This window comes from Schistocerca nitens, chromosome 2 (assembly GCF_023898315.1).
Source record: "Schistocerca nitens isolate TAMUIC-IGC-003100 chromosome 2, iqSchNite1.1, whole genome shotgun sequence".
Lineage (NCBI taxonomy): Eukaryota > Metazoa > Arthropoda > Insecta > Orthoptera > Acrididae > Schistocerca > Schistocerca nitens.
Genome location: NC_064615.1, coordinates 371,145,121 through 371,171,954, shown reverse-complemented (window position 1 = coordinate 371,171,954; position 26,834 = coordinate 371,145,121). Strand labels below are relative to the sequence as shown.

At 41.2% G+C, this 26,834-nt stretch overlaps 1 protein-coding gene across 1 annotated transcript in view; it reads left to right on the top strand.

Annotated features, from left to right (window-relative positions):
- Positions 1-26,834, top strand: part of LOC126235028 (guanylate cyclase 32E-like) — a 434,536-nt gene that overhangs the window by 301,328 nt on the left and 106,374 nt on the right. The window contains exon 18 of the mRNA XM_049943763.1: positions 17,867-18,110. Within this exon, the coding sequence (XP_049799720.1) occupies positions 17,867-18,110 (244 nt within the window). The remainder of the gene's footprint in view (positions 1-17,866; positions 18,111-26,834) is intronic.

Here is a 26,834-nt window from a genome sequence, read left to right as displayed (position 1 = left end):
ATGAAGAGGACAATGATGACTATGAAGAGGAAGAAAAAGAAGAAGAAAGTTCAGATGATGATTTTCACGGATTTTAAAGGTCAGTTTGATAATATAAATTAAGAATTTATCTTAGTCTGGCTTTGCAATCTAATAACAAAAATGGTAAAAATGTTATTTTAAAAAAATTGGTAAAAAATTAAGATGTGTCTTATGGTCTATAAAATATGGTACAATGATATATCATAGATAATAACATTTGAAACAATTTTATAATTATATGTTTCCTAATAATCTTGTGTGAAACATGAAGCCATATGTCTAATAGCAGTCACAATATAAGTAAAAGAAATTATGTTTGTGCAGAAACAGTTATATTTAACATTACTACTACTTCCATCAACTGTAATTAAGGAAATATGCTGTTCTGCTTTTAATGCTGATGATACACTTATTTTCCATGACTATAAAAAGTGTCTCTAATTATAATTTCTTTGAGATTTTTTATTCAGTTTTTTTCCCCTTAGGTAATGCTCTAAACAGAACTTTTGGCTGTGTTTATTCCTCTAAGAAAGGTGTATCTATTTCTTCTTGCATAGCTATGGGCTTGACTGTATAATATTGATAATTTGTGACGAACCTTTGTAAAACACATAACAGTGAGAGGTTGATGGAATGGATGTGTAAACACATAATATGCCCTTCGGGAAAACTCATCAATCACATTTAAACATGTCCTCTGCACCTGACGAGCAATGGAGCACGATGAATTAACTCGTCTACAGCAGTTAAAAGGTTAACTTTCTGGGAGGATGTGTGCTGATTTCCGAATTTCTGGGGTTTCCCTTGTTGTGTGATTATAGAAGTTGGCATTCAGTATTAAAATGCTGCCTCTGTTTAATAGGTGGTTCTTAACATAGGATCTAATATTATAAATCTATAAAAATGCCAGAGTCGTAATGACAGATCTCCTTAAGTGTCGTCTGCAAAAGTGACTGTTTCATATTACACATTACACAAACGGCTGTACTTAACTCTAAGTATATTTCTACTACATGGTGAGCTTTTCCCAATATCATTCCAGACTGCAATATGAAGTGAAGGTAAGAGTAATACAAGAATTGAGTTGCTGACTGATTCATCACAGTAGTCCATTAAAAATTTTCTGCAAGTCACATACCCACGAATCTAACATTACTTACATTTAATACCTCTTGGTTGTTTAAGAATATCTTAGATAGAGTGTTCGTGTGTGTGTGTGTGTGTGTGTGTGAAAGAGAGTGTGGTTTTCAATGCAGAGTTCAGGAGAAATTCCTGTGAGGTAAGATCAGGGCCATAGGCCAGGTGATCCAATCTCTCCCACCTGAAGCGATGAATCTGATCCTTTGTGAGCCAAGTTGTATGTAGTTTTGCATTGTTGTCCAAGAGCACAACACCTTCATTCTAGAGCCCTGTTCTCTTTCATTGACTGGTGGATCTGAGTTTGATGAGGGTGTCACAGTATCATGCTGCATTGATGGGTCCTTGCTGAAGGAAATCAAGGAGTCACGCATTTTGCATTTCAGAATACTGGCCACATCCTTTCCTGGGGAGGGTGACACTTTGAGTTTTTCTTCACTAGAGAACTGGGATACTTCCTCCTCACTGAGGTGGCCTTGGATTCAGGGGTAAAGTGATACACTTATGTCTCAATGCCTGTGATGATTATGAACAGTAACTCATTTACCTCTTGCATATACCACATCACATATTGAGGCTGCTTCCCCTTCTAGCACTCTTGTGATCCAGGACCAAGTTTCTTGGCACCCATCTTGCAGGCAGTTTCCAGTAACCCAACATATCATGGATTATATGATGGGTCTGAGCACAGCCAGTATGCAGTCTGACACTGTTATGCAGCTGTCTGCTAACACCATGTCCTGTAGTCTAACAATGTTGTTTTGATTCATGGAAGTGGAAGGATGCCCACTTTGAGCTCCATCTCCACACTCTACCTTCCTTCACTGAACATGCAACACTAGGGATGAACCAATTGATGAGACATGTTCTGTTCACCATGCAAGGTATGTGGGCATTCATGGATGACAGATGTACAGTCTCCTGCATGGCAGTTAACTTCACAAGTGCTGAGTGCTGTTCATGTAATGCGGAGCAGTGTTGGAAGTGGCTGCTGTCAGGTATGGTGTCTATGCCAGATGCTCTGTCCAGGGTTGATTTTAAGTGACCAATCACTGATCTGTGGCAGACAATGCATTTTTTAGCCATCAGTTTCCATTCATATCCTAACCTACAACCTTGTGTCGAGCAATGTATCAAAGAAAATAGGTGTTGGCAACCAGTGACAGAGGTATTAATCACACTCACTTTGTTCAAGGCAATTAAACCTGACCTTTATGAGCAAACTCAAGACAGAAAAACTTCAGTTTTTCCACTAAAAGCAAAATGTAAACTTGAAACTATCCTCACACGGGCTACACAAGCTGATATGATACCAACTGATGAGCAGTCGTGGTTGGTACTTGGTTACAGGTTAGAAGTGACACAGGCAGATGCCAGACAAAAAAGAATGATATGGAGACAAAATAAGATCAATTTAAAAAGTCAACATGATGATGAAAATGAAGCAATAAAAGCTTGGAAAGAAATTACATTTAAACAAATTAATCAAGGAGAAAAGCCAGACATCAAAACTGAAGTGAAGTGACCATTACATGTGGTAGTTTAGCAGTGGCAAACAGTGCAGGCTTGACATTGAGCACTCTGATTGGAGGAAGACAGCTTCAACACATGAAGTGCCAGCTATAAAATTTTGGTATCTGCACATGCCAATAATGTCATGGCAATGGAGAATGCAGAACCAACAATATTGGCAGCTAGCAAACTGGGTACGATGGCCATCAACAGTGGGCTCCCATGATACGTGTACTGAAGAGAGCCTATGGTTACTGAGGTGCGAAATAAAGGAGCCACTGGCTCAGTTATCTGTTACTAGCTTAGCAACTTGATGTGCTGATATTCGATGACTTAGATGTTTGCATGTTTAAGAGACTCCATTCTTGTTTGGTCTCTTGATTATGTGTACCATTACCATTCTTTCTTGTGTTCTGGTCTCAACTGGTGTTTGTTCTTCAAAGATTATAATTCCTCCTGTTGATGACTCAGCATGGCTAGAATATAGTAAAGTACCGACGAGTCTGACTCACATCTGTATTGGTTGTTTTGCACCACCAAGAATAACCGTTTTATGGATATATGGCAGCAGCAACTACAGCAATAACATGCTGAGCTTCTGTAGATGTTGACATCTTGAGAGCAACCGTGGTAACAAGTGCTGCTGGGTCCCCCCCCCCCCCCCAACTCCCCCTCCCCCCCCACCCGTGTTTTCAACCTTTTGATGTAGGTATACAGAGGTGTGACAGCTAGGCATGGCCTGCACCTCAATAGGTATGGGAAGGGGAGGCTGGCAAAGCTTGTAGGTGACAGTGTAGTGGGTGGTGGGGGTGGTGGGATCACTCCTGGAAAAATTCCTGCAGTAGTTGGTGTTATAGCTGCACCTTTTTTAGATTGAAGTCAGCTGATAGATATACCTGCTTAAAGGAAGTCTCTCGAACTAAGGGCTCACCTTCACAGGATGTAATGTTTCCAAGTAGAGAAGGAATTGGCATATTCCATCAAAATATAAGAGGTATTAGAGATAAAGTTAGTGAACTGCTTATAGATGCTGACTGAAATTATTGGTATATTAGAGCACCACTTAAATAATTTGACAATTTGGAGGCTTCTGTACCAGGATTCAGATTAGCTCGCTGTTTTTCAAGGAGTTCCTTGTGGGGTGCTGGAGTGGCTATGTATGTAAAAAGCAGTATTCAATTTGAGTCCATAGATGTATCACAGCACTGCACTGAACAGATATTTGAATGTTGTGCAGGAGTAGTTGAATTTAGTGAAACTAAACTTCTAATTGTTGTTGTTTATAGGTCCCATAACTCTTACTTCAGAGCATTTCTGTTCAAGCTAGAGAGGGTTCTTGACTCACTTTGTAGGAAGTACCAGAAATTAGTTATATGTGGTGACTTCAATATAAATTTTGTATATGATGGTGCAAGAAAAAGATTTTTAGCAGATCTCATAAATTCATATGATCTAATGCAGACAGTATTTTTTCCAACTAGGGTGCAGGGTAACAGTAGCACAGCCATAGACATTATTTTTACTCATTCTTCATTACTAGATGGGCATTTTGTTAGTAAAAGAGTGAATGACCTTTCAGACTATGATGCACAAATTTTAACGCTAAAAGGCTGCAGTACTCAAACAAATGCCACATTTAATTACAAACTATGTAGGAAAGTTAATCCAACAGCAATAGAGAATTCTACAGTGGCCCTGACCTGAAGATGGCCAGAAGACTCTGCACTGAAATATCGTGGCAGGACGTTACTGATATCCGGCAGTTCTCCCATGTTTTTATGGAACTATCAGTACGCCGGGAAAGCTTTAAACATCAGAACAATAGAGAATTTTTTAAACCTTTCAAGGAGCGTGCTCCCTGCCGCCATTGGATAAGCAGCTGCAGCAGCAAGTCGTATACCCCTAGCTTACTTATTTGTTACATAGTTTAATTCTTAATTCCTTTGCGTGCTTTTGGGTACTTGCATTGTTTAATTCATAAATTTTGGGTGTATTATAGTATTTGAGAGTTGTAGCATCATGCTTTAGTGTTTACTTCGTAGATTCTTACTTAAATTGCGCGTGAGTTTCGTATAGGAGGTGTAATTTAGAGTTTTAGCTACTGTGATTGTAAATTCAGGCAGATTGTAGCGCAGTTGTTAGGCATTTGTACAGGTTAGTTAATACATTCTTTGCATGTTTCCCTTGCGTTATCTAGGCACAGACTCGTGTTTCAGTAACTGTTGTTCAACATCGATTAGAATGGACAGGGACTGTGATTGCTGTGTTCGGATGAGGGCTGAGTCGGCATCCCTTCGCTCACAGCTGCAAGCGGCGCAGACTTCAGTCGCGCAGCTTGAGGCTGTTGCCAATGGGCACCACAGTGGGGAGCCGGACTTGGGTATCACGGGGATGTCAACCTCGTCCCGTCTGTCCCCAGATCGGTCTACCGCTGTGGTTGCCCCGGTTGCTGCCCGCAGTGGGGCTGAGCCCTCGCCTGTGGTTGATTCGGAGGTCATTCCAAGGCGTGGCAGGCAGCGAAAGATGTCCCCAGAGGCTAATCAGAAAGCCTCCCTGGTGCGTCTGACAAACATGTTTCAGGCACTGTCTCTGGCTGAGCCAGATGCAGCTGCCTGCCCTGTTTCAGAGGATGATTCTAAGCCTTTAAGGTCCGGGCAATCACAGAGGGTGGGCTTATTGGTAGTTGGGAGCTCCAATGTTAGGCACGTAATGGGGCCCCTTAGGGATATGGCGGCTAAGGAGGGGAAGAAATCCAGTGTGCACTCCGTGTGCATTCCGGGTGGAGTCATTCCTGATGTGGAAAGGGTCCTTCCGGATGCCATGAAAAGCACAGGGTGCAGCCAGCTGCAGGTGGTGGCACATGTCGGCACTAATGACGTGTGTCGCTTTGGATCTGAGGAAATTCTCTCTGGATTCCAGCGGCTATCTGATTTGGTGAAGGCTGCTGGTCTTGCTTACGAGATGAAGGCAGAGCTCACCATCTGCAGCATCATTCACAGAACCAACTGCAGACCTTTGGTGCAGAGCCGGGTGGAGGGTCTGAATCAGAGGCTCAGACGGTTTTGCGACCGTGTTGGCTGCAGATTCCTTGACTTGCGTCATAGGGTGGTGGGGTTTCGGGTTCCGCTGAATAGGTCAGGAGTTCACTACACTCAGCTGGTGGCTACATGGGTAGTGGAGGCTGTGTGGTGTGGACTGGGCGGTTTTTTATGTTAGAAGGCCTTGGGAAAGTACAGGGTGGGCTGCAATCTCAAAGGGTGCATGGCAAATACAGGACGTGCTTGGATCAAGGAACAGTCGGAATTGTAGTTGTAAATTGTTGTAGTTGTGCTGGGAACATCCCTGAGCTTCAAGCGCTAATAGAAAGCACAGAAGCTGAAATCGTTTTAGGTACAGAAAGCTGGCAAAAGCCTGAAATAAGTTCTGCAGAAATTTTTACGAAGTCTCAGACGGTGTTCAGGAAAGATAGATTATGCAGAATTGGTGGTGGGTGTTTGTGTCTGTCAGTAGTGGTTTATCTTGTAGTGAAGTCAAAGTAGATAGTCCGTGCGAATTGGTATGGGTGGAAGTTATACTTAACAGCTGAACTAAGTTAATAATTGGCTCCTTCTACCGACCCCCAGACTCCGATGATATAGTTGCTGAACAGTTCAGAGAAAATTTGAGTCTCGTAACAAATAAATACCCCACTCATACGGTTATAGTTGGTGGGGACTTCAACCTTCCCTCGATATGTTGGCAAAAATACTTGTTCAAAACTGGTGGAAGGCAGAAAACATCTTCCGAGATTGTCCTAAATGCTTTCTCCGAAAATTATTTCGAACAGTTAGGCCACAAACCCACGCGAATTGTAAATGGTTGCGAAAACACACTTGATCTCTTAGCCACAAACAATCCAGAGCTGATAGAGAGCATCATGACTGATACAGGGATTAGTGATCACAAGGTCGTTGTAGCTAGGCTCAATACCATTTCTTCCAAATCCACCAGAAACAAACGCAAAATAATTTTATTTAAAAAAGCGGATAAAGTGTCACTAGAAGCCTTCCTAAGAGACAATCTCCATTCCTTCCGAACTGACTATGCAAATGTAGACAAGATGTGGCTCAAATTCAAAGATATAGTAGCAACAGCAATTGAGAGATTCATACCTCATAAATTGGTAAGAGATGGAACTGATCCCCCGTGGTACACAAAACAGGTCCGAACGCTGTTGCAGAGGCAACGGAAAAAGCATGCGAAGTTTAGAAGATCGCGAAATCCCGAAGATTGGCTAAAATTTACAGACGCGCGAAATTTGGCACGGACTTCAATGCGAGATGCCTTTAATAGGTCTCGAAATTTGGTAGAAAATCCGAAGAAATTCTGGTCATATGTAAAGTACACAAGCGGCAAGACGCAGTCAATACCTTCGCTGCGCAGTGCCGATGATACTGTTACTGACGACTGTGCCGCTAAAGCGGAGTTATTGAACACAGTTTTCCAAAATTCCTTCACCAGCGAAGGCAAGTGGAATATTCCAGAATTTGAAACACGAACAGCTGCTAGCATGAGTTTCTTAGAAGTAGATACCTTAGGGGTTGCGAAGCAACTCAAATCGCTTGATACGGGCAAATCTTCAGGTTCAGATTGTATACCGATTAGGTTCCTTTCAGATTACGCTGATACAATAGCTCCCTACTTAGCAATCATATACAACCGCTCGCTCACCGATAGATCTGTACCTACAGATTGGAAAATTGTGCAGGTCGCACCAGTGTTTAAGAAGGGTAGTAGGAGTAATCCATCTAACTACAGACCTATCTCATTGACGTCGGTTTGCAGTAGGGTTTTGGAGCATATACTGTATTCCAACATTATGAATCACCTCGTAGGGAATGATCTATTGATACGTGATCAGCATGGTTTCAGAAAACATCGTTCTTTTGCGACGCAGCTAGCTCTTTATTCGCTCGAAGTAATGGCCGCTATCAACAGGGGATCTCAGATTGATTCTGTATTTCTGGATTTCTGGAAAGCTTTTGACACCGTTCCTCATAAGCGACTTCTAATCAAGCTGCGGGCCTATGGGGTATCGTCTCAGTTATGCGACTGGATTCGTGATTTTCTGTCAGGAAGGTCGCAGTTCGTAGTAATAGACGGCAAATCATCGAGTAAAACTGAAGTGATATCAGGTGTTCCCCTGGGAAGCATCCTGGGACCTCTGCTGTTCCTGATCTATATAAATGACCTGGGTGACAATCTGAGCAGTTCTCTTAGGTTGTTCGCAGATGATGCTGTAATTTACCATCTAGTAAGGTCATCCAAAGACCAGTATCAGTTGCAAAGCGATTTAGAAAAGATTACTGTATGGTGTGGCAGGTGGCAGGTGGCAGTTGACGCTAAATAACGAAAAGTGTGAGGTGATCCACATGAGTTCCAAAAGAAATCCGTTGGAATTCGATTACTTGATAAATAGTACAATTCTCAAGGCTGTCAATTCAACTAAGTACCTGGGTGTTAAAATTACGAACAACTTCAGTTGGAAAGACCACATAGATAATATTGTGGGGAAGGCGAGCCAAAGGTTGCGTTTCATTGGCAGGACACTTAGAAGATGCAACAAGTCCACTAAAGAGACAGCTTACACTACACTCATTCGTCCTCTGTTAGAATATTGCTGCACAGTGTGGGATCCTTACCAGGTGGGATTGACGGAGGACATTGAAAGGGTGCAAAAAGGGCAGCTCGTTTTGTGTTATCACATAATAGGGGAGAGAGTGTGGCAGATATGATACGCGAGTTGGGATGGAAGTCCTTAAAGCAAAGACGTTTTTCGTCGCAGCGAGATCTATTTACGAAATTTCAGTCACCAACTTTCTCTTCCGAATGCGAAAATATTTTGTTGATCCCAACCTACATAGGTAGGAATGATCATCAAAATAAAATAAGAGAAATCAGAGCTCGAACAGAAAAGTTTAGGTGTTCATTTTTCCTGCGCGCTGTTCAGGAGTGGAATGGTAGAGAGATAGTATGATTGTGGTTCGATGAACCCTCTGCCAATCACTTAAATGTGAATTGCAGAGTAGTCATGTGGTAGTAGTAGAACAAAAGTGGCGGGATGTTTATAGTGCCGATAACATAGATGATAAATATAATGCTTTCCTTAACACATTTGTCATGCTCTTTGGGAGTTACTTTCCATTAGAACATTCTAACTGGGTACTTGTAGTAATAGGCAGCCCGGGTGGCTGTCTAGTGGGATAAGGATATCATGTAGAACAAAGTCGGAATTATATCAAAATGTTAAAAGTAGTCACAATCAAGTTACAGTAGCCCATTACAAACAGTATTGTATCAGGGCACACTCCTCTGTAGAGTGAAAATTTCATTCTAGTATTGCAAGGTGCTTAAAAATGCTATTAGGAAGGCAAAGAGTATGTGGTATGCAAATAGAATAGCTAATTCACAGGATAAAATTAAAACCATATGATCAGTTGTCAAGGAAGTGTCTGGTCTGCAGCACAAGGTCGACGATATAAAGTCAGTTTGCAGTAAAAATATTTCTGTTACTGATAAATCAAATATATGCACGGTATTTAAAAATCATTTTCTGAACATTGCTGGTGAATTAAATAAAAATTTAGTTTCTACAGGGAATCATATAACTTTCTTGGCAAATGCCTTTTTGAGATTGATGTCTGAAATACTCATCTGTGACGCAGACAAGAGGGAGACTGAGTCAATAATTAAATCACTGAAGACTAAGGACTCTCTTAGTTATGATGGAGTGCCAAGCAGAATATTAAAGTACTGTGCTGCACATGTTAGCCCTGTAATTTTTCCTTCAGGAATGGTCAGTTTCCTCAGCGATTAAAGTACTCAGTGGTAAAGCCAGTTTATAAAAAGGGAGAAAGGGATAATTTAGATAATTTTAGACCTATTTCTATGCCATCAGTGTTTGCTAAAGTTATTGAAAAGGCTGTGTACGTAAAGATCACACGATTTGCTATCAAATGTACAATTCAGCTTTAGAAGTTAACAACTGAAAATGCTATATTCTCTTTTCTCTGTGAGGTAGTGGATGAGTTAAACGAAAGGTTTCAAATGCTAGGCATATAGGCATATTTTTTGATTTAACTAAGGCATTTGATTGTGTTGATCACAAAATATTGCTCCAGAAGTTGGACCATTATGGAATACGGGGAGTAGCTCACAATTGGTTCACCTCTTACTTTAGCAACAGACAGCAAAAGATCATAGTTCACAATGTTGAGAATGGCTGTCATGTGGGATCTGAGTGGGGTACGGTCAAGTGGGGGCTGTCATAGGGATCAGTGTTGGGGCCACTCCTGTTCCCTATTTATATAAATGAAATGCCCTCTAGTATTATGGGTAACTCTAAAATATTTCTGTTTGCTGATGACACTAGCTTTGTAGTAAAGGATGTTGTGTGCAACATTGGCTCGGTTTCAAATAGTGCCGTTCATGACCTAAATTCATGGCTTGTAGAAAATAAACTAATGCTAAAACACAGTAAGACTCAGTTTTCACAGTTTCTAACACACAAATCAACAAAACCTGACATTTTAATTTCACAGAATTGGTGTATGATTAGTGAAACTGAACAGTTCAAATTTCTAGGTGTTCAGAGAGATAGTAAGCTGTCATGGAAAGCCCACATTCAGGATCTTGTTCAAAGACTTAATGCTGCCATTTTTACTATTGAACGGTATCTGAAGTGAGTGATTGTTCGACACGAAAATTAGTCTACTTATGTCATATGGTATTATATTTTGGGGTAACTCTTCCCATTCTGAAGAGATATTTTTGGCTCAGAAACGGGCGGTTCGGACAGGTGGTTTAAGTTCACGAACCTTTTGTCGTCCCCTGTTCACGAGTCTGGATATTTTGACATTGACCTCTCAATATATATATTTCTTACTGTCATTTCTTGTTAACAATATTAGCTTATTCCCAAGAATAAGCAACTTTCACTCAGTTAATACTCAACAGAAATCAAACCTGCATTTGGATTGGACTTCCTTAACTCTTGTGCAGAAAGGTGTGCAGTAGACTGCTGCATCCATTTTCATTAAGCTACCACTCAAATTCAAAAATCTGAGCAGTAATCACACTTTCAAATCAAAACTGAAGAGTTTCCTCATGAGTCACTCCTTCTATTCTGTCGAGGGGTTCCTTGAAAAATTAAGCTGATTTTTGGTGTATTGTTGATTGCGTTTACTTAAACTTATGGGTTGCCTTTTTTTGGGTTCATAAACATTTATTTTCTCTGTTATTACTGTTATGTTGTAATTTCATGCACTGACACGTTCCATGACCTTGTAGATTTGCTCCTCAATTTGGTCTTATGGAACTTGATGTCCAAATAAATAAAATAAAACTACCTAAGACATTTGTTGCTCTACTGCAAGTCAAGAAAAATGATTAACCCTGTAAAAATGACTGCACTCTTTCTCTCTTTGAGTTCTTATCTTTATAATTCAGTGCAAATGCTTTATCTCCACATGGACTCCTCTTCGTGGAAATTTGATGAGCTGTGTACAGCACTGAGTGCACATTTTTATCATAAATCGCATGTTGTGCCAATGTGCCCTAAACTAATTAGCAATTAAAGTGGAACAATGAGTCATATACAGAATGGATAATGGAATTTCAGAGTTTGTATCAATACTGTAAGCTTAATTGTAATCAGTGTTGCATATCTTACACAGATTCCATTATCTGTTATGTAGTTGTTCGCTTGACTCCAGGTAAGTAATTCCAATCAAAGGCCTTAGTCATCTGACTCTCCTCTAGCTGATGTGGCACAGTTAGCATAGTCGTATGAACTGTCTGGGACAGCTCAGGAAGCTTTTGTCGATGAGTGCCATGTAGCAGAAGTGGATTCTAGTTCTTCCCGTAGTAACTCAGTTGACACAGCTGGATCTTGTTCCCTGGAGTCTGAGATGACTGCATTACCTTTAGTTGTTAAGAAGTGATCTTGCCACTGTTCTGTTAAACACCTTAATATGATGGATACCAGGAATCAGTTTTCCCTGCCATCGGATTGACTTTATCACAAACAGCACAGTGATCATTGAAATTTTTGGTCTGGTATGGCAGACAGTAACTGCTGTCCTCCGGTACCGTCAGGCGTTTCCATAGATTCTAGGGCTTGTTCTGGTTGCCACCAGCATAAATGGTGAAAATGTCTGCATGTAAATAAAGTTTATTTTAAGCACAACTGTAGGAGCCACATTATTGTTGTCTGTGCTGTACAGTGTTGTGTTCACAGTGTTGACCAGTTTATTAACATGCTTTCATCACCATTCTCACACATCTGTCGGACGGCTCATAAGGTTCTGCTGCAGTTGTGTATTTTAGAACACTCCACTGAATTTCAGCTTGATGCTGGGGCTGTGACCTAATTGACCAATGCAGCTACGTATCTGGAGCTGGGTAGCCCCCTCCCCCCCCCCCCCCCCCCCACACACACACACAAAATTACAATCAGTTACCAAAATAGTGGTTTCCTATAGTCACCAGTTCATTCAATTTGGGGTTGACTGGAGTGTGGAGTGCCACATAACATTATTAGTTGTCAGTTCTACCTCAGCTTCAAATATTTTTGGGTTAGATGCTTTTATGGTATTTGATTTCCAGTTTGTTGATCACATTAATTTAGTGTCTCCAGTCATTCCTTTCAGACAGTTTCTTGCCCAAAGTCAGCTTAAGCCATCGGTAACCCAATGTTTGATCTGTGCCATTTGCCATGAAAGATGTCAGTGAAGCTGAATTAGACAGACTCAAGGACTTCAAGGTTATTTTGCCTGTAGCATTGAGTCTGTAGGCAATGCCATTAGTTGTGGGTAAAAAACCCCTGTTGGGCAATATGGCTGTGTGACAATTTTAAATCCACAATTAATGTCCAGAATGCGGTGCAGGTTTATCCAATCCCTCACACCAAGGAGTTATTGGTGATATTTGCTGGTGGACACTCTTTTTTGAAGACTGATTTGTGAGATGCCTATCTGCATTTGCCTTTCGATGATAAGTCACAGAAGTTGCCCATTATTAATATGCAATTTGGCTCTACAATTTTACTGGGTTACCTTTTGGTGTTGAATCAGCCCCAGGAATTTCTTAAAGTTTTATTGAGCAGAAAGTTCGCTATGTCCTAAAGTGTGCAACTTATCTGTATGATTTGTCATGGGTGCCACCAGGGAAGAAAATTTGCTAAACTTACGGGCAGTGTTTCAGGTACTGGAGGAGAGTGGTCTGCATTGTAAGTTGGGAAAGTGTACATTTTTTGCACCAAATGTCAGGTATTTAGGGCAAGCCTTAAGTAGGTAGGGCATTAAACCACTCGACGACCATGTTGAGGCGATTAATAAATTGCTTGCCCCTTGGAACCTGAAGGCACTGTAGTCATTCCTTGGCAAGGTAAACAACTGTAACAAATTCATACCAAATGCAGCAGAGATCTCTCAACCCATCAATTAGCTTGATAAGAAAGGTATGAAATTTGTTTGGTTTAATACTTGTCAGTGATCTTTCTTGTGGCTAAAACATTGTTTACTCACTGCTCCTTACCTGGCTACCTTTTATCCCAAGAAAAGCCTGATACTGACTGCTGATGCATTGCTGTTTGGGATTGGTGCCATACTGTTCCACAGAAGTCTGCACGGGTCAGAACAGATGACTGGTTTCACTTCTAAGCCCCTCTCATCTAACCAAAAGAATTACTCCCAAATAAAGAAGGATATGCTAGCCATAATATGTGGTGTTAAGAAGTTTTGTGTTTCCCTGTATCACACCAAATTTCACATGGTCATGGGTCATAAATGAATGGTATCATAGTTCAACCTGCAGGCTGAGTGACAAGTCGGCATAGAGACTGCACATTGGGTGCTATTTCTTGGCAGTTATTTTTATGATATCCATTTTTGGTCCCACCATATAGTATGCAAATGTTGATGCATTGTCCAGGTTGCCCATGGGTCCAAATTCAAAGTCTGATAGGGAGGAAGCAGTTTTTTGTGCTTCATGATGTGTTATACATGATACTGCAAGATTTTACCATCATCACAAAGGAAGTAGCGGTAGCCACAAGTCATGACCCACTGTTGTGCAGCATTGTGGCAGCGGTTCAATCTGAATGGCCTGTGCACCTTCCTAAGGATGCCTATCCCAATTTTCGATCTTATATAAGTATGAAAGATTGGCCTCAATGTACACCATGGAGTGTCGTTGCTTACAACGGAGGATGATAGATGTGGTAATTCCTGCCTCACTCCTTCCACGCACCCTTCAGTTGCTGTGTTCTTCTCACTGGAGGATGCTCGCATATAAGCATTAGCTTGGTGGCATGTATATTGAGCTGCAATAAGCACACATATTGAAAGTGCAGTGAGGCAGTGTCATGCCTGTTTGCTGGACCAAGCGACCCCTCCCCAGAAGTTTTTGTCGTGTTCTCAACTAACTCAGCTGTGGGGTAGAGTAAATGTGGGTTTTGCCAGTTCCTCTTTTGGGGAGATATGGTTGATACTGGTGGATGTAGTGTCAAACTTCCCCTATATAGCACAATGTGCACCATTACTGCAAGCTACACCATCAGGGCACTCAGAACTATTTTTGCCATAGAGGGTGCACCAGTTATACTATAATTCCAGCCAGTTTACAGCATTGGAATTTCAGACATTCTGTTGCTGCAGTGGTATCCACCACCTGATCACTGCTTTTTTCCATCCAGCATCCATCTCAGAGATGGAGTGGATGATCCAGATCTTTAATATCCAAATGAGGAAGACAGTGAAAACCATTTTAGTGGAGGAGGCTATTTTGCATTTCTTAGCCATGTACCATACCATCTCAGTGAATGGGCTTAGTCCAGTGGAGCTTCTGTATAGATGGTGGCCCTGTACGTTGATGGATTTGTTTTGTGCACTACCCCACCCCTACAGTCCCATTTTACACCCTGTTTCAGAAAGAGTGTGTTGGTATCGGTCCGCATGTTTGGGTGTCACCCAGGATGGACAGAAGACATGAAAGTCCAGCACAGGGGTCGCCAACTTTTTGATGTCGCTATCAGAGATGAAAGGTGCACGAGAAACAGAAACCAATTACAACCGGAAATAAGTATAGTCAGCTGTCACATCAGAGTCATGTCTGGGTCATCACCCTGTATGAGTGACATCAATTCCCCCCACATGGGCATATGAGGCAATGAAATTTGCCACAGTACATCCTGATTATGACATAAGATCACATGGTGTTCCTCATCCACCATGCAGCAGGAACAGCCACTGAAGGTTGAGCCGCTCCCTCCAATGCATCCTTCACAGCACGTTGAACATAGCTGAAATAACCATGGCAAATTGGTGCAATCCCAGTTTATCTCAAGTTAATACGCTGTTTTTGTTGGTGTAACAGTTAGTGGAAAATAATCATCTTTGTTTTCTTGGTGAACTCCAGTGACTAAAAGAATTGAGACTATCTGCTTCACCAAATTTGCTGCAACTTTCAAAGATCTTCACAGCATAGCTAATGAATGGGTATGCTAAGAGATATTTTAAATAATCAGATTGACATGAAGTTTTGCTTTTACGATGACATATTTATCACTTCAACTGGCACAGGTTTCATGCACAAAAACTGTTACAAAACTCACTTCCACATGGCTAATTCATTACTACTTACATATCATTTCAGTAACTACTTGTGACATCATCCATTATTGCAGACAGAAAATTTGAGGATTCTGATCAAAATCCTGTTGGCATTCACAAACTGATGGCATAGTATTAAGCAGTAATTTGTTCTTTTTATGTTGGAATAAAAAGTCTCGATTGGTTCAGTGCTTTTTGGCAGTGAAATTTACAAAATAAGTTCAAAAACAATACATTTTACAAAATTGGTTACATCATGAAAGTTATTGGCTGGAAAATGTTCCCAGTGTGTACATCAGGTTTTTTTTTTTTTTTTTTTTTTTTTTTTTTTTTTTTTTTTTTTTTTTTTTTTTACCTGAATGGAAATTAAAGCTAACTTCAGTTCTTGTGAAAAGTATTCTAGAATTTCAAAATGAGAAATGTTTATAATTTACATGTAAATATCAATCAGAGCAGAGCAGAGATGTTTTTGCACTTGATAAATTGAAATGAAATTAATGACAGAGTATGAAGCAATATAATAAATTTAGTTTTAAAGTGACCAGAAACATGAAATATGAATGTTACAAAATTGATGTAAGTCTGTAAATATGGTAACCTGACTCCTGAGATCTACACTTCATGTCATACTAATCCTAATAATCACATATTAGTACCTTTCATGGCGAAGAACAGTTGTCATATTTTGAACTTCTGGCCATGCTTCCACTTTCTCCCTCTCCTCTCCACAGACAATTAAGACATAAACCTGGGTGCTTTTGTCCTTACTGCCAATTAAAGGTGGAGGCATTTGATATATGTGCCTGCTGATAATGCCTTGGCAGTGGAGGATGCAGAACCAATGCTGCTGGCAGCCAGCGAACTAGGTATGACGGCCTTCAGCGAGGGCGTCCACACCATGTGTACTGAAGAGAGGCTCTGGTTTTCCAAGGCACCAAGTTAAGGTGGCCACTGTCTGACGTCATTTTTGTGTTTACTAGCTTAGCAACTTGATATGCAGATACTCAGTCACCTAGACATTTGAGCTTTTAGGGGAATGTCTTCTTGTCTGAACTCTTGACTACAAGCGCAGTTTACATTCTGGCTTGTGTTCTGATCTTGAATGGTTTTTGCTCTTCAGATGTTATAATTCCCACTGTTGATGACTGGATGTGGTTAGGGTATAGTACAAATAATTTTAGTCAGACTATAGTCCACTTGCCTCATGTTACCATGAATTTTGAAAATTGTGAATGAGAGAGAAGTGGATCTATCATTCCAGTGTTGCTGCTTTAGTTTATATTACCAGTAATACTCCCCCTCTCAATCGTTCAAAGAACTGAACTTAAATGTATAAAACAACTCTCATTATCAAACAGTGGATGAGTAGTTTGATAACCTGTACTCCATTTTAATAAAAGGTACATTTTCAGGCAGCTGAATGTTTATGATGTCATATCTCCTGATTTGTGTAGTATACAATGATACAATTTTGCAAGTAAATTCAGTGGTACATGTAGATATTGTCTGCAAACAGCATTAGCAGTAAACCAGTAATAAATTAAAATATCATACCCAATGCTGACGTTTTACTCCATGAACAGCTAAATTGTAGTACGTAATAATCGTTTTCTTTTCATTATTTTGTGGGCCATGTCAGTGAAAAAAGTTTTGAAAGTGTTTGAAGTTATGTGTATTGGAGAGGAGTCTCTGGGATTTTTTTCTTCTCAGATTCGTGGATATTGTACAATTCTAATGAAGACGGAGTTATGAGCTATAATCCTTGTGAAGATATTCATTGATGGAGTAGAACGTGTTGGCCAACAGGAAATTGTTTAATTCACTCTGAAACTGATCTTTATCACTTACAAGACCTTTGACATGCTCTGGTAATTTACTGAATACATGAGTGCCCATGTATTTGACTCCTTTTTGTACTGATGTCAAGCTTTTATTGCCCTTATACAGATTGTTTTGGTTCTGGTATTATAATCATGTTTTGCACTATTTTGTGTAAAAAGAGACATGTTGGAAATGACAAAGGACATCAATGAGAAATAGTAGTTAAAACACTAAGTTTCTTAAAGAGAAACAGTTATATTTTTCATTTATGCCAGATGAATTGTATACATCTTTCCAGTCTGTATTCCACAAACAGTTTTTTATAACTTTAATTCCTGTTTCATTTATTATTCATATAGTTTCCCACTTCCTGTTATTAGTTGGATCAGACACCACTATATTAAATGTAAGCAACAGGGCATCATGATCTGAAAGACCATTAAATACTGGATTTATACTATGATTTGCTAGGGTGGTAGTATCTATGAAAATGTTAACAATAACAGTGCTGCTGGTACCCATAACCCTGGTTGGAAACTGTACTAAGGAAATGAGATCATAAGGAGTGGTAAGAGACTGTAGTATGGATCTTGAGTGACTATCCACCAGAAAACGTAAATTAAAATCTCCACTTACTATGAGTTCATTATTTTAAGAAGTTAAGAAATTTAATACTGCATTAAGCTGTTTAGTGAATAGCTTTTAAAACTGTTTATTATTTTCAGGTTGTTGACTTGCTGAATGATCTGTACACTTGCTTTGATTCGATTATCTCCAATTATGATGTCTATAAAGTTGAGACTATTGGTGATGCATACATGGTAGTAAGTGGTCTACCTGTGCGTAATGGTGACCGACATGCGGGTGAGATAGCTTCAATGGCACTGCACCTACTCACAAGAATAAAATCTTTCAAAATTCCTCATAGAGCTGGTGAAACTCTGAAACTACGTATTGGCATACATTCAGGTATTTTAAAATCAAAATTTTGGTTCATGAAATTATTATTCTGTAGGCTAAGTGGTGCTACTATCAATAATTTTGTTGCTTGAACAACATATAATTTGCTTCTGAGATCAAAGTAGTAAAGTACCTAACAATGTCAGAAAAATTCAATCAAGTAAAATAGGAGAAGTGAATGTGTGTGTTTTCAGGAAGCTTAACAACAAGCCTACATGGGTACCAAATGTAATTTAGGAGGAGGACAATGTTAGTTAAAAAAATTAATTGTAGTAAAAGGAGTGGCAAGCAATACTAATTTGATCACAAACATTATCTTTTCTTTCCATTATTGTTCCAATTGTTTTCCTTTATGAATTTTATTTGGCACCTGTGGTGATTTTCTTGCAATAACAGGAATTCCAGTATGGAAACAATAAACCAAATGTAAGGACAAAAACAACTCACTTGCAGATGAATAGACATTTTAAAGCTCAGAAAATCATACTGGACTTTTAAGCTTTTGCAATCAGTAAACTATAAAGCAAAAATGTGTTCTGGAGCGTTCCCAAGTGAGAAAGCATATATTCTCGCAGTGCTTCACAAAATGTTTGTAAATAAACGTTGCAGGAGCATCAGACAAAGTTGATTCTTTGTCCTTTTGGTTATGGTAGATCACTGTCCTGTACTCTGCTGCCTCACAGACACTGTGCAGTCTACCACCAGTTTAATCTCTCACTCTGCTGCCAATGTAATCAATTTATATTCTGGATGTGAACTATTGTTATGAATTTCACTACATTATTTGCTCATACAGATAAATCATGTTTTTTAATTACCATAATGTAGGATGATGTTCATCATAAAAGAGGATGTTCACGGATGTAGAATGATTCAACAAACACTACAGTAAAGAGAAGCTAAAGAGAAGCTACTATCGCATAGTCTCTGTCTAGTACATTGACAAATAACAACAATTAACCATTTTATGCAAAATCCCATGTTATCTCATATGTATTTGGAAAACTAAAACCTTGTTTATACCCCTGCAGGGCTGACAGCTGAGTGTTGAGCCACTAGAGAACATCCAGTCGGGTATTTGTAGCCCGCCAGTAAAGTTTTGGTTGAGATTGTCACTATATATTGCCTTAACTGTGTGCTAAACAAGAGTGTGCTCTCAGCCTCTGTTCCATATTGTTTAGTCAGTGCACTCAAAAATGGATTACAGTAAAGACCCTCAGTTTGATCCTGAATTTAGGAACTCAGAAAGTGATCAAGATTGTGGCAGTATTCCATTGGAGATTGCAAGTAATGACAGTTTATTAGATGACTATTTGCCAAGTGCTTGCTAGTGGTCTGAAACGAATATGTCTGCTTGATTCAGTCAGTCCCTCCAAAATTTGTGTTCACAGTAAGCCTATAGTTCATTTTGTGAACAAATGTGTAGATAATGTCATGCCATATGTCTATCAGCTCATTGACAGTGAATTGGTGCACATTATTTGACATGGTACCCCAATGCAGACTGTTAAAAAAGGTATAGACATATGCAACAGGTTCCCAGATATGTGAGTGGCTTGAAGACTTCTTAAGTAGTAGCACCCAGTATGTTGTCCTCGATGGCGAACGTTTGTCTGAAACAAGTGTATCGTCAGAAGTGCCCCAGGGAAGTGTGATAGGACTGCAATTATTTTCAGTATACAGAATTAATCTGGCAGACAGGGTGGGCAGCAATCTGCAACTCTTTGCTGATGATACTGGGGTGTATGGGAAAGTGTAGAAGATGTGTGACTGTAGGATAATATAAGATGACTTAGACAAAATTTTTAGATGTTATGATGAATGACACATGGCTCTGAGTGTAGAAAGTGTGAGTTAATGCAGATGAGTAGGGAAAACAAACCCACAGTGTTTGAATTCAGCATTATCAGCATAAGACTTGACATAGTCAAGTCATTTAGATATCTGGGTGTAATGTTGGAAAGCACTATGAAATGTAACAAGCATGTAGGGAAGGTGAATGGATGACTTTGATTTATTGAGAGAATTGTAGGAAAGTGTGGTTCATCTGTAAAGGTAACCACACAAAGGACACTAGTGCCACCTATTATTGAGTACTGCTTCAGTGTTTGGGATCCATCCCAGGTTGGATTAAAGGAAGACATTGTAGCAATTCAGAGGTGGGCTGCTAGATGTGTTACCTGTAAGTTTGAACAACACTGAAGTGTTAAAATGGTTCAAATGGCTCTGAGCACTGTGGGACTTAACATCTGAGGTCATCAGTCCCCTAGAACTTAGAACTACTTAAACCTAACTAACCTAAGGACATCACACATATTCCTACTGACCCCGATTTAGCCCTCTTCCTGACATGCTTCAGCGTTTTATTTTCCACACCTGCCCATACCACATGAACTTGGATCTTCAACCTAATCCATCCCCTTTCCCCCCCTCTCTAACCTTATTGCAAAACTCAAACACTCCCATACCTCATCTGTTCCCGTTCTTCCATGTTTCTGTACGTTTTTAATGTATTTGCGCATATTTTTACAGACTTTCATGCACTTTTATTCATTTCTGCATATTTTTACATATTGGTGCGTATTTTTACATATCTGTGGGTATTTTTGGGTATCTGCGATAATTTTTGCGTGTCTTTACATATTTTTTACTCATCTTTTCTTTCATCCAGCTCCTCCTACAACCATCAAGACCTATTTTTCCATTTCCGCACCATTCCCATTTCCTTTACACCATTCCTGCCACAGTGGACCCTTCTCCACCTTTCTGCACCAGTCCAGGAAAGTATCCTTTCCCTTGTTAAATCTCAGTCCTGCATCCAATATCTTAAATGCTGCCCAAAGCATAGAGTCGTCCCCTACCCCCCACCCCCACCCCCCCACCCTCCCCCTCCCGCCCGCCCGCCCAGACGGCCTAATCTTAAAAATTCCTTTCTCTCGATCCCAGCCTTCCTTCCACAGTGACCCATGCCTTTTCATATCCTAGTAGACCATGGCTCTCACAAACATGGTAGTGCAAAAATGCATCTCCATGGCACAGGCATCCCAGAACCTCCTCTGCCACCTCTGCAAGATGTTGCTACTGTGTGATCCCTGCTTCATGCATCACATCTCTGAAATTGAATGCCTTGCTCTCCAGCACTTGGGGGAGCATTCCAGACAGTACCTCCATAAGTTATCCAACCTTCAGACATCCTACAGCTGCCTCGAGGCACCAATTTCCAACCCGTACCGCACCCACAGTGTCCGTCCTTGTCCACTCCTCATAGCGCCTAAAACCCTGCCTACCTAACCTTTTCAATTTTCCACATCCCCCAAGACTCCCTACCAATACCCCACCAAAATCCTCAGCTCCACAGAAGTTTTATCCTGTCCAAAGGCCTCACCTGTAGCCCCACATCCAAATTTAACCATGCTGCACTTGAAAAAGACATACTCTCTTCCTTCTGATCTGTGCAATGGAAACACTTCTTTGCTGCCAATCCCTCTGACCAAAGCCAACTAATTCCAACACTGAACCCTCCTCTTCCAGTTCGTAACACCATCCAACTGTGATCCTCCCTTGCTACCACCTAACCATGTACAGGTCACCTTCCAGTGATTCCTTACCTCCAGCTTAGCCTCACCATCCTTCACCAGGTCCTTTCCCAGAGCATCAATGTTTTACCAGAAAATAGAATAGCCATACATGATCTCAAAAATAATCCTGACCTAATGAGCCGGCGTGCAGCCAAAGGTTCCATCACTGTTGTAATGAATTGCAATTACTACCTGGCAGAAGGCCTCTGCTAATTATCTGACTCCTCCACCTATAAACTCTGCCAATACAGCCATCCCAAACGCCCCATTATGTCTGGTTATTGTGCTCTCACTGAAAGACTTTTGGCCCTCATTGACCAACACTTCCAACCAATTGCCCATAATCTAATGCCAGCTGCTGTGGCCGAGCGCTTCTAGGCGCTTCAGTCCATAACCACGCTGCTGCTTCGGTTGCAGGTTCGAATTCTGCCTCAGGCATGGATGTGTGTGATGTCCTTAGGTTAGTTAGGTTTAAGTAGTTCTAAGTCTAGGGGACTGATGAGCTCAAATGTTAAGTCCCGTAATGGTTAGAGCCATTTGAACCATAATCTAGCCTCCCACATCAAAGCTACCAACCGCTTCCTTCACGCCTTCTATACACCAACACATCTCATGCCCACAGTCTTACCGCTATTGAACACTACCTATCCCAACGTTCTTCAGACTTCACACCCACTACCTCATTCCTCATACATCTTACTAACTTCATCCTAACCTACAACTACATCTCCTTTGAAGGGAAGGTATACAAACAAATCTGCAGCACAGCCATGGGCACCCACATGGCACCCGTCTATGCCACCTTATTTATGGGCCATCTAAAGCAGACCTTCCTAGTCTCCGAAAACACCAAACCTCTTGCCTGGTGCAGATTCACTGATGATATCTTTGTGATCTGTGCTCAGGGCCAAGACACCTTATCTTCATTCCTTCACAATCTCAACATCTTCTCTCCCATCTGCTTCATCAGGTCCTCCTCAACCCAGTGTGCCACCTTCCTAGACATTTACCTCCTCCTATCTGGTGGCTCCATCCACACCTCTGTCCACACCAACCACTAACAGTACCTGCATTTCGACAGCTGTGATCCCTTTCACACAAAAATATTCCTCCCATACAGCCTGGCCACCCAGGGCCAGAATATCTGCAGTGACAAGAACTCCTTTGACCAGTATTCTGAGGGTCTCGCCAAAGCCTTCACAGACAGGCACTGTCCCCCAGACCTAGGCCGCAAACACATCTCTCATGCCATTTCCCCTCACACCTCAATCCTCCCACCATATCTAAGAAGCAGCCACAAAGGAGTGCCCCCTTAATCACCCAATACCACATCAGACTGGAACAAGTGAACCACAACCTTTTCCAGGGCTTTGATTAGCTATTATCATACCTATTATCATGCACTGAAATGAGTTACATCCTACCCAAGATGCTTCCCACCCCTCCTAAAGTGGTGTTCCGTCACCCACCCAACATCATAGTCCATCCCTATTCCACTCCCAATCCCAACCCCTTGCCACAAGGATCATATCCCTGTGGAAGACCCAGATGCAAGACCTGCCCAGTCCACCCAACCAGCACTTCCTATTCCAGTCCTGCCACGGATTTATCCTACCTCATCAGAAGCCGGGCCACCTGTGGAAGCAGCCTTTACATTTACCAATCCTGCTGCAATTGTTGCAGAGCTTTTTGTATTGGCGTGACTATCAACCAGCTGTCCACCAGGATGAAGGGCCACCGCCAAACTGTGGCAAAGAGCAAGGTAGACCACCCTGTGGCACAACAGGCAGCTGAAAATAACAAGCTTAATTTCAGTGACTGCTTCACTACCTAAGCCATTTGGATCCTCCCCTCCACCATCAGCTTTTCTGAATTGCCCAGATGGGAGTTGTCCTTGCAACACATTCTCTGCTCCCGTAACTATCCCGGCTCAACCTATGGTAACATACTGGTCTCGCACCCTCTACCCAACAGTTTCCACCCCCTCCCCATTCTCATCTCCTACATTCTTTGTTTGCCACACTCTGCCAATGCACCCACCCACTCCTCACATTTTTCTCTCCATTTTACCCATCTCCTAGCCCCACAATCTTCTGACACTGTGGCTGTTGGCATTCTAGTCCCTGCACAGTCCACCAGGCAGTGCTTCTCTCTTTCCCCACCCGTAAACTGCTATCCCTTCCCCACTCCCTCCAGGTTGCTGCTTCCATCCCATGTGTTAGTTGTATTCTGGCTGAGCTGCCAGACTTGGATGTCATGTGTGGATGAGAAGTGCTTGCTTGTGTGATTGAATGGAATGTGTTTCTGTGACAGAGACTGTGGCTGAAAGCTTATGCAAGGGTATTTTTTAGTTGTGCCTGTCTTCAACATAGCATGTTACCTTTATGGTAAGTAGCAGTTTATTCTTTCCTACACTGTTGTAAGTATTTATCACTGTTGTATTGCTTTTAAGTAGTGTGATGAAGTCCAACTACCACATACATTGGACAAAACAACTGATGCTCCCTACTCTGATATTCCAACAAGTCCTGAGTTTTTCTCAATTTTAGATCCTGAAAATGAGCCTCCTTTATTCCAAAAATTCTATGCACCATTCCTGGAATCAACCACAGCCAAAGCTAAACAAAATTTGGCATTTACTGGAACACCTTGTTAACAAATAGAAAAATTTTGGATACCTACAGTATCCATCACTGTAAATGCCAAGGTTAGGAATCAAGATGTTCATGCTATGTGAATCCCAAAGTAGGTGTGTAGGTCCCTCATACACAGGAAAAGAAATTAAATGCAGTGATTTATAAAGGCAAGCCACGATCACCTCAGATCATCAAGACACTGATAAAATATCTTTTGAATAAGGTGCAATCAGTAATTATTCCATGCCTCCTCAACTCACTGTGATACTTGTTGCTCAGAGAACTAATTGTATAGAACTGTGTGGCCATCCATAAGAGAGATGCTTCCATGATTTTGTCATTAGAAGCTAAGAAAAGAAAGGGGAATTGGTTCTTGTTAGAGAGGTCATCAAAATATTGTGCATAACAGTGGAATCACCTGAAAGTAGTTCATTAATCATTCACATTGAGCGTACACAGCAATTAATGTTAAATTCACAGTGAAGGACATAGGCTGCCCAATACTTACCAACAGGTGGAGAAGTTATCAGTACTGACAATAAAAATATGAGAAATAGGTAGGATTCTTGTTTGCTTGGTAAGCTATGACTCTACAGTGAATGATTTGAGATTAGTTTGAACATAACACATTTATTGAACTTTCAATTTATACTTTACAACACATGATACAAACAGAGTTTCATGTTTAGCACATCAAGACAAAGAGCTTAAAAACTAAAGATTTGCCCACATCTCGTGGTCGTGCGGTAGCGTTCTCGCTTCCCACGCCCGGGTTCCCGGGTTCGATTCCCGGCGGGGTCAGGGATTTTCTCTGCCTCGTGATGGCTGGGTGTTGTGTGCTGTCCTTAGGTTAGTTAGGTTTAAGTAGTTCTAAGTTCTAGGGGACTGATGACCATAGCTGTTAAGTCCCATAGTGCTCAGAGCCATTTGAACCATTTTTGAACTAAAGATTTCACACACTGAATCAGATTTTCATTGTTCACATCTGATGTGTCGAATGCTGAGGTCACTATACTAGCACCCTCGTCCCCTCTATTTTGAAACTGGGAGCACCAACAATCTAAGGGAACTGGTGTTTTACGATTCTGTCAACTCATGTGACCACTAGTAGTCACCAATTTGGTGGGGTGGTCAAAGCTTCTTCCTGTTCTTCTGGAGGGAGAATGATAGGGTATTCTCTATGCTGGTGGGCATTGACACTATGATTGTGTGTGGCTGGATCGTATTTGATATCTCTTCATGAGTTGGTTTCACATTCATTTCACACTGTCTCTTCTTTCCCATTCGTTTCTATTTTGAAGGTGTGTGTGCCTCTCTGGAGAAGCTTGTAGGGTCCAGTGTACAGTGACCTTAAGGAAGGCTGTACACTGTTATCTCTCTGCTACATTTGCAATGTTGTCCAAAGCTCTTTGTGTTTGAAGACCATTTTGTCTCTGTGATACTGCAGTGCCATGGGACATACCTGTGCCATCCTTCTTTGCAGCTGCTGATTCAACTCTGTTGTGGCCTCTGTAGTTGGAAGCTCCTATGGATTAGTAGAGATGAGCTCCACAGGAAATTGTAATTGTTTCCTGTACACCAGTTGTGTTGTGGACTGTGGAGCAGTGTATGTCATCATTAACTGCTGTTCTTAGCCGTAACAGCAGTGGCAGTAATGATTCTGTCCACTGGCTGTTGCTGCACTTTAGAGATGCTTTTAAGGTCCTGTGTAACCTTTCTACCATCCTGTTTCTCAATGGTCAGTAGGTGGTGGTCTTTATATGGTTATCACCATATTGATGTAGGAGTTCATGGAACAACTGAGACTTGAATTACCTTCCACAATCACTTGCTGTAGTTTGGGACACCCAAAATCTCACAATCCAGTTAATTATTAGCGTTCTGGCCACCATTTCTGTTGCCACATATGTGATGGGAATAGCCTCTGACAAGTGCGTGGATCAGTCTATGAAGATTAGTAAGTAACTGATGGCTGGAACTCAGATGGAATCCTACCAGGTCCACATGCACATGCATAAAATGTGCCATTGGTGTTTAGATGGTACCTAACAGTATCAAGACATTCCTACCAATCTTGCTCCACTGACATCTCTCACAGGACTGCACCCATTAACAGCAGTCCTTGATGTCCAGACAAATCACCTCCTTGATGACTAATCTGACTGTCGCCTTCACACCGGGATGCACTGTTATGGAAGGCCTCAAATATCTCACATTGAAACTCTTGTGGAATATATGGACACTGTGAGTTGTGGGCTGTGTTGCACCACAATGTAACTTGCAATTCGGGTATGTAAATGCGTGTTAGATTGAGTGCAGAATCTTGCACCTCAAGGTGAGGTGCTGTTGTTGCAGGCTGCTGTCTGCCTGTTGGCACTCTGCTATTTGTTTCCATGAAACAGGTTGCATGCTAGCACTGCAGGGTGAGAAAAGTCCACTACTACATTGTGTTTGACACTAATGTGTCTCACCCAGTGGTGAATTATGAGATGTCCTCTGCCTATTGTCACTGTTTTGGC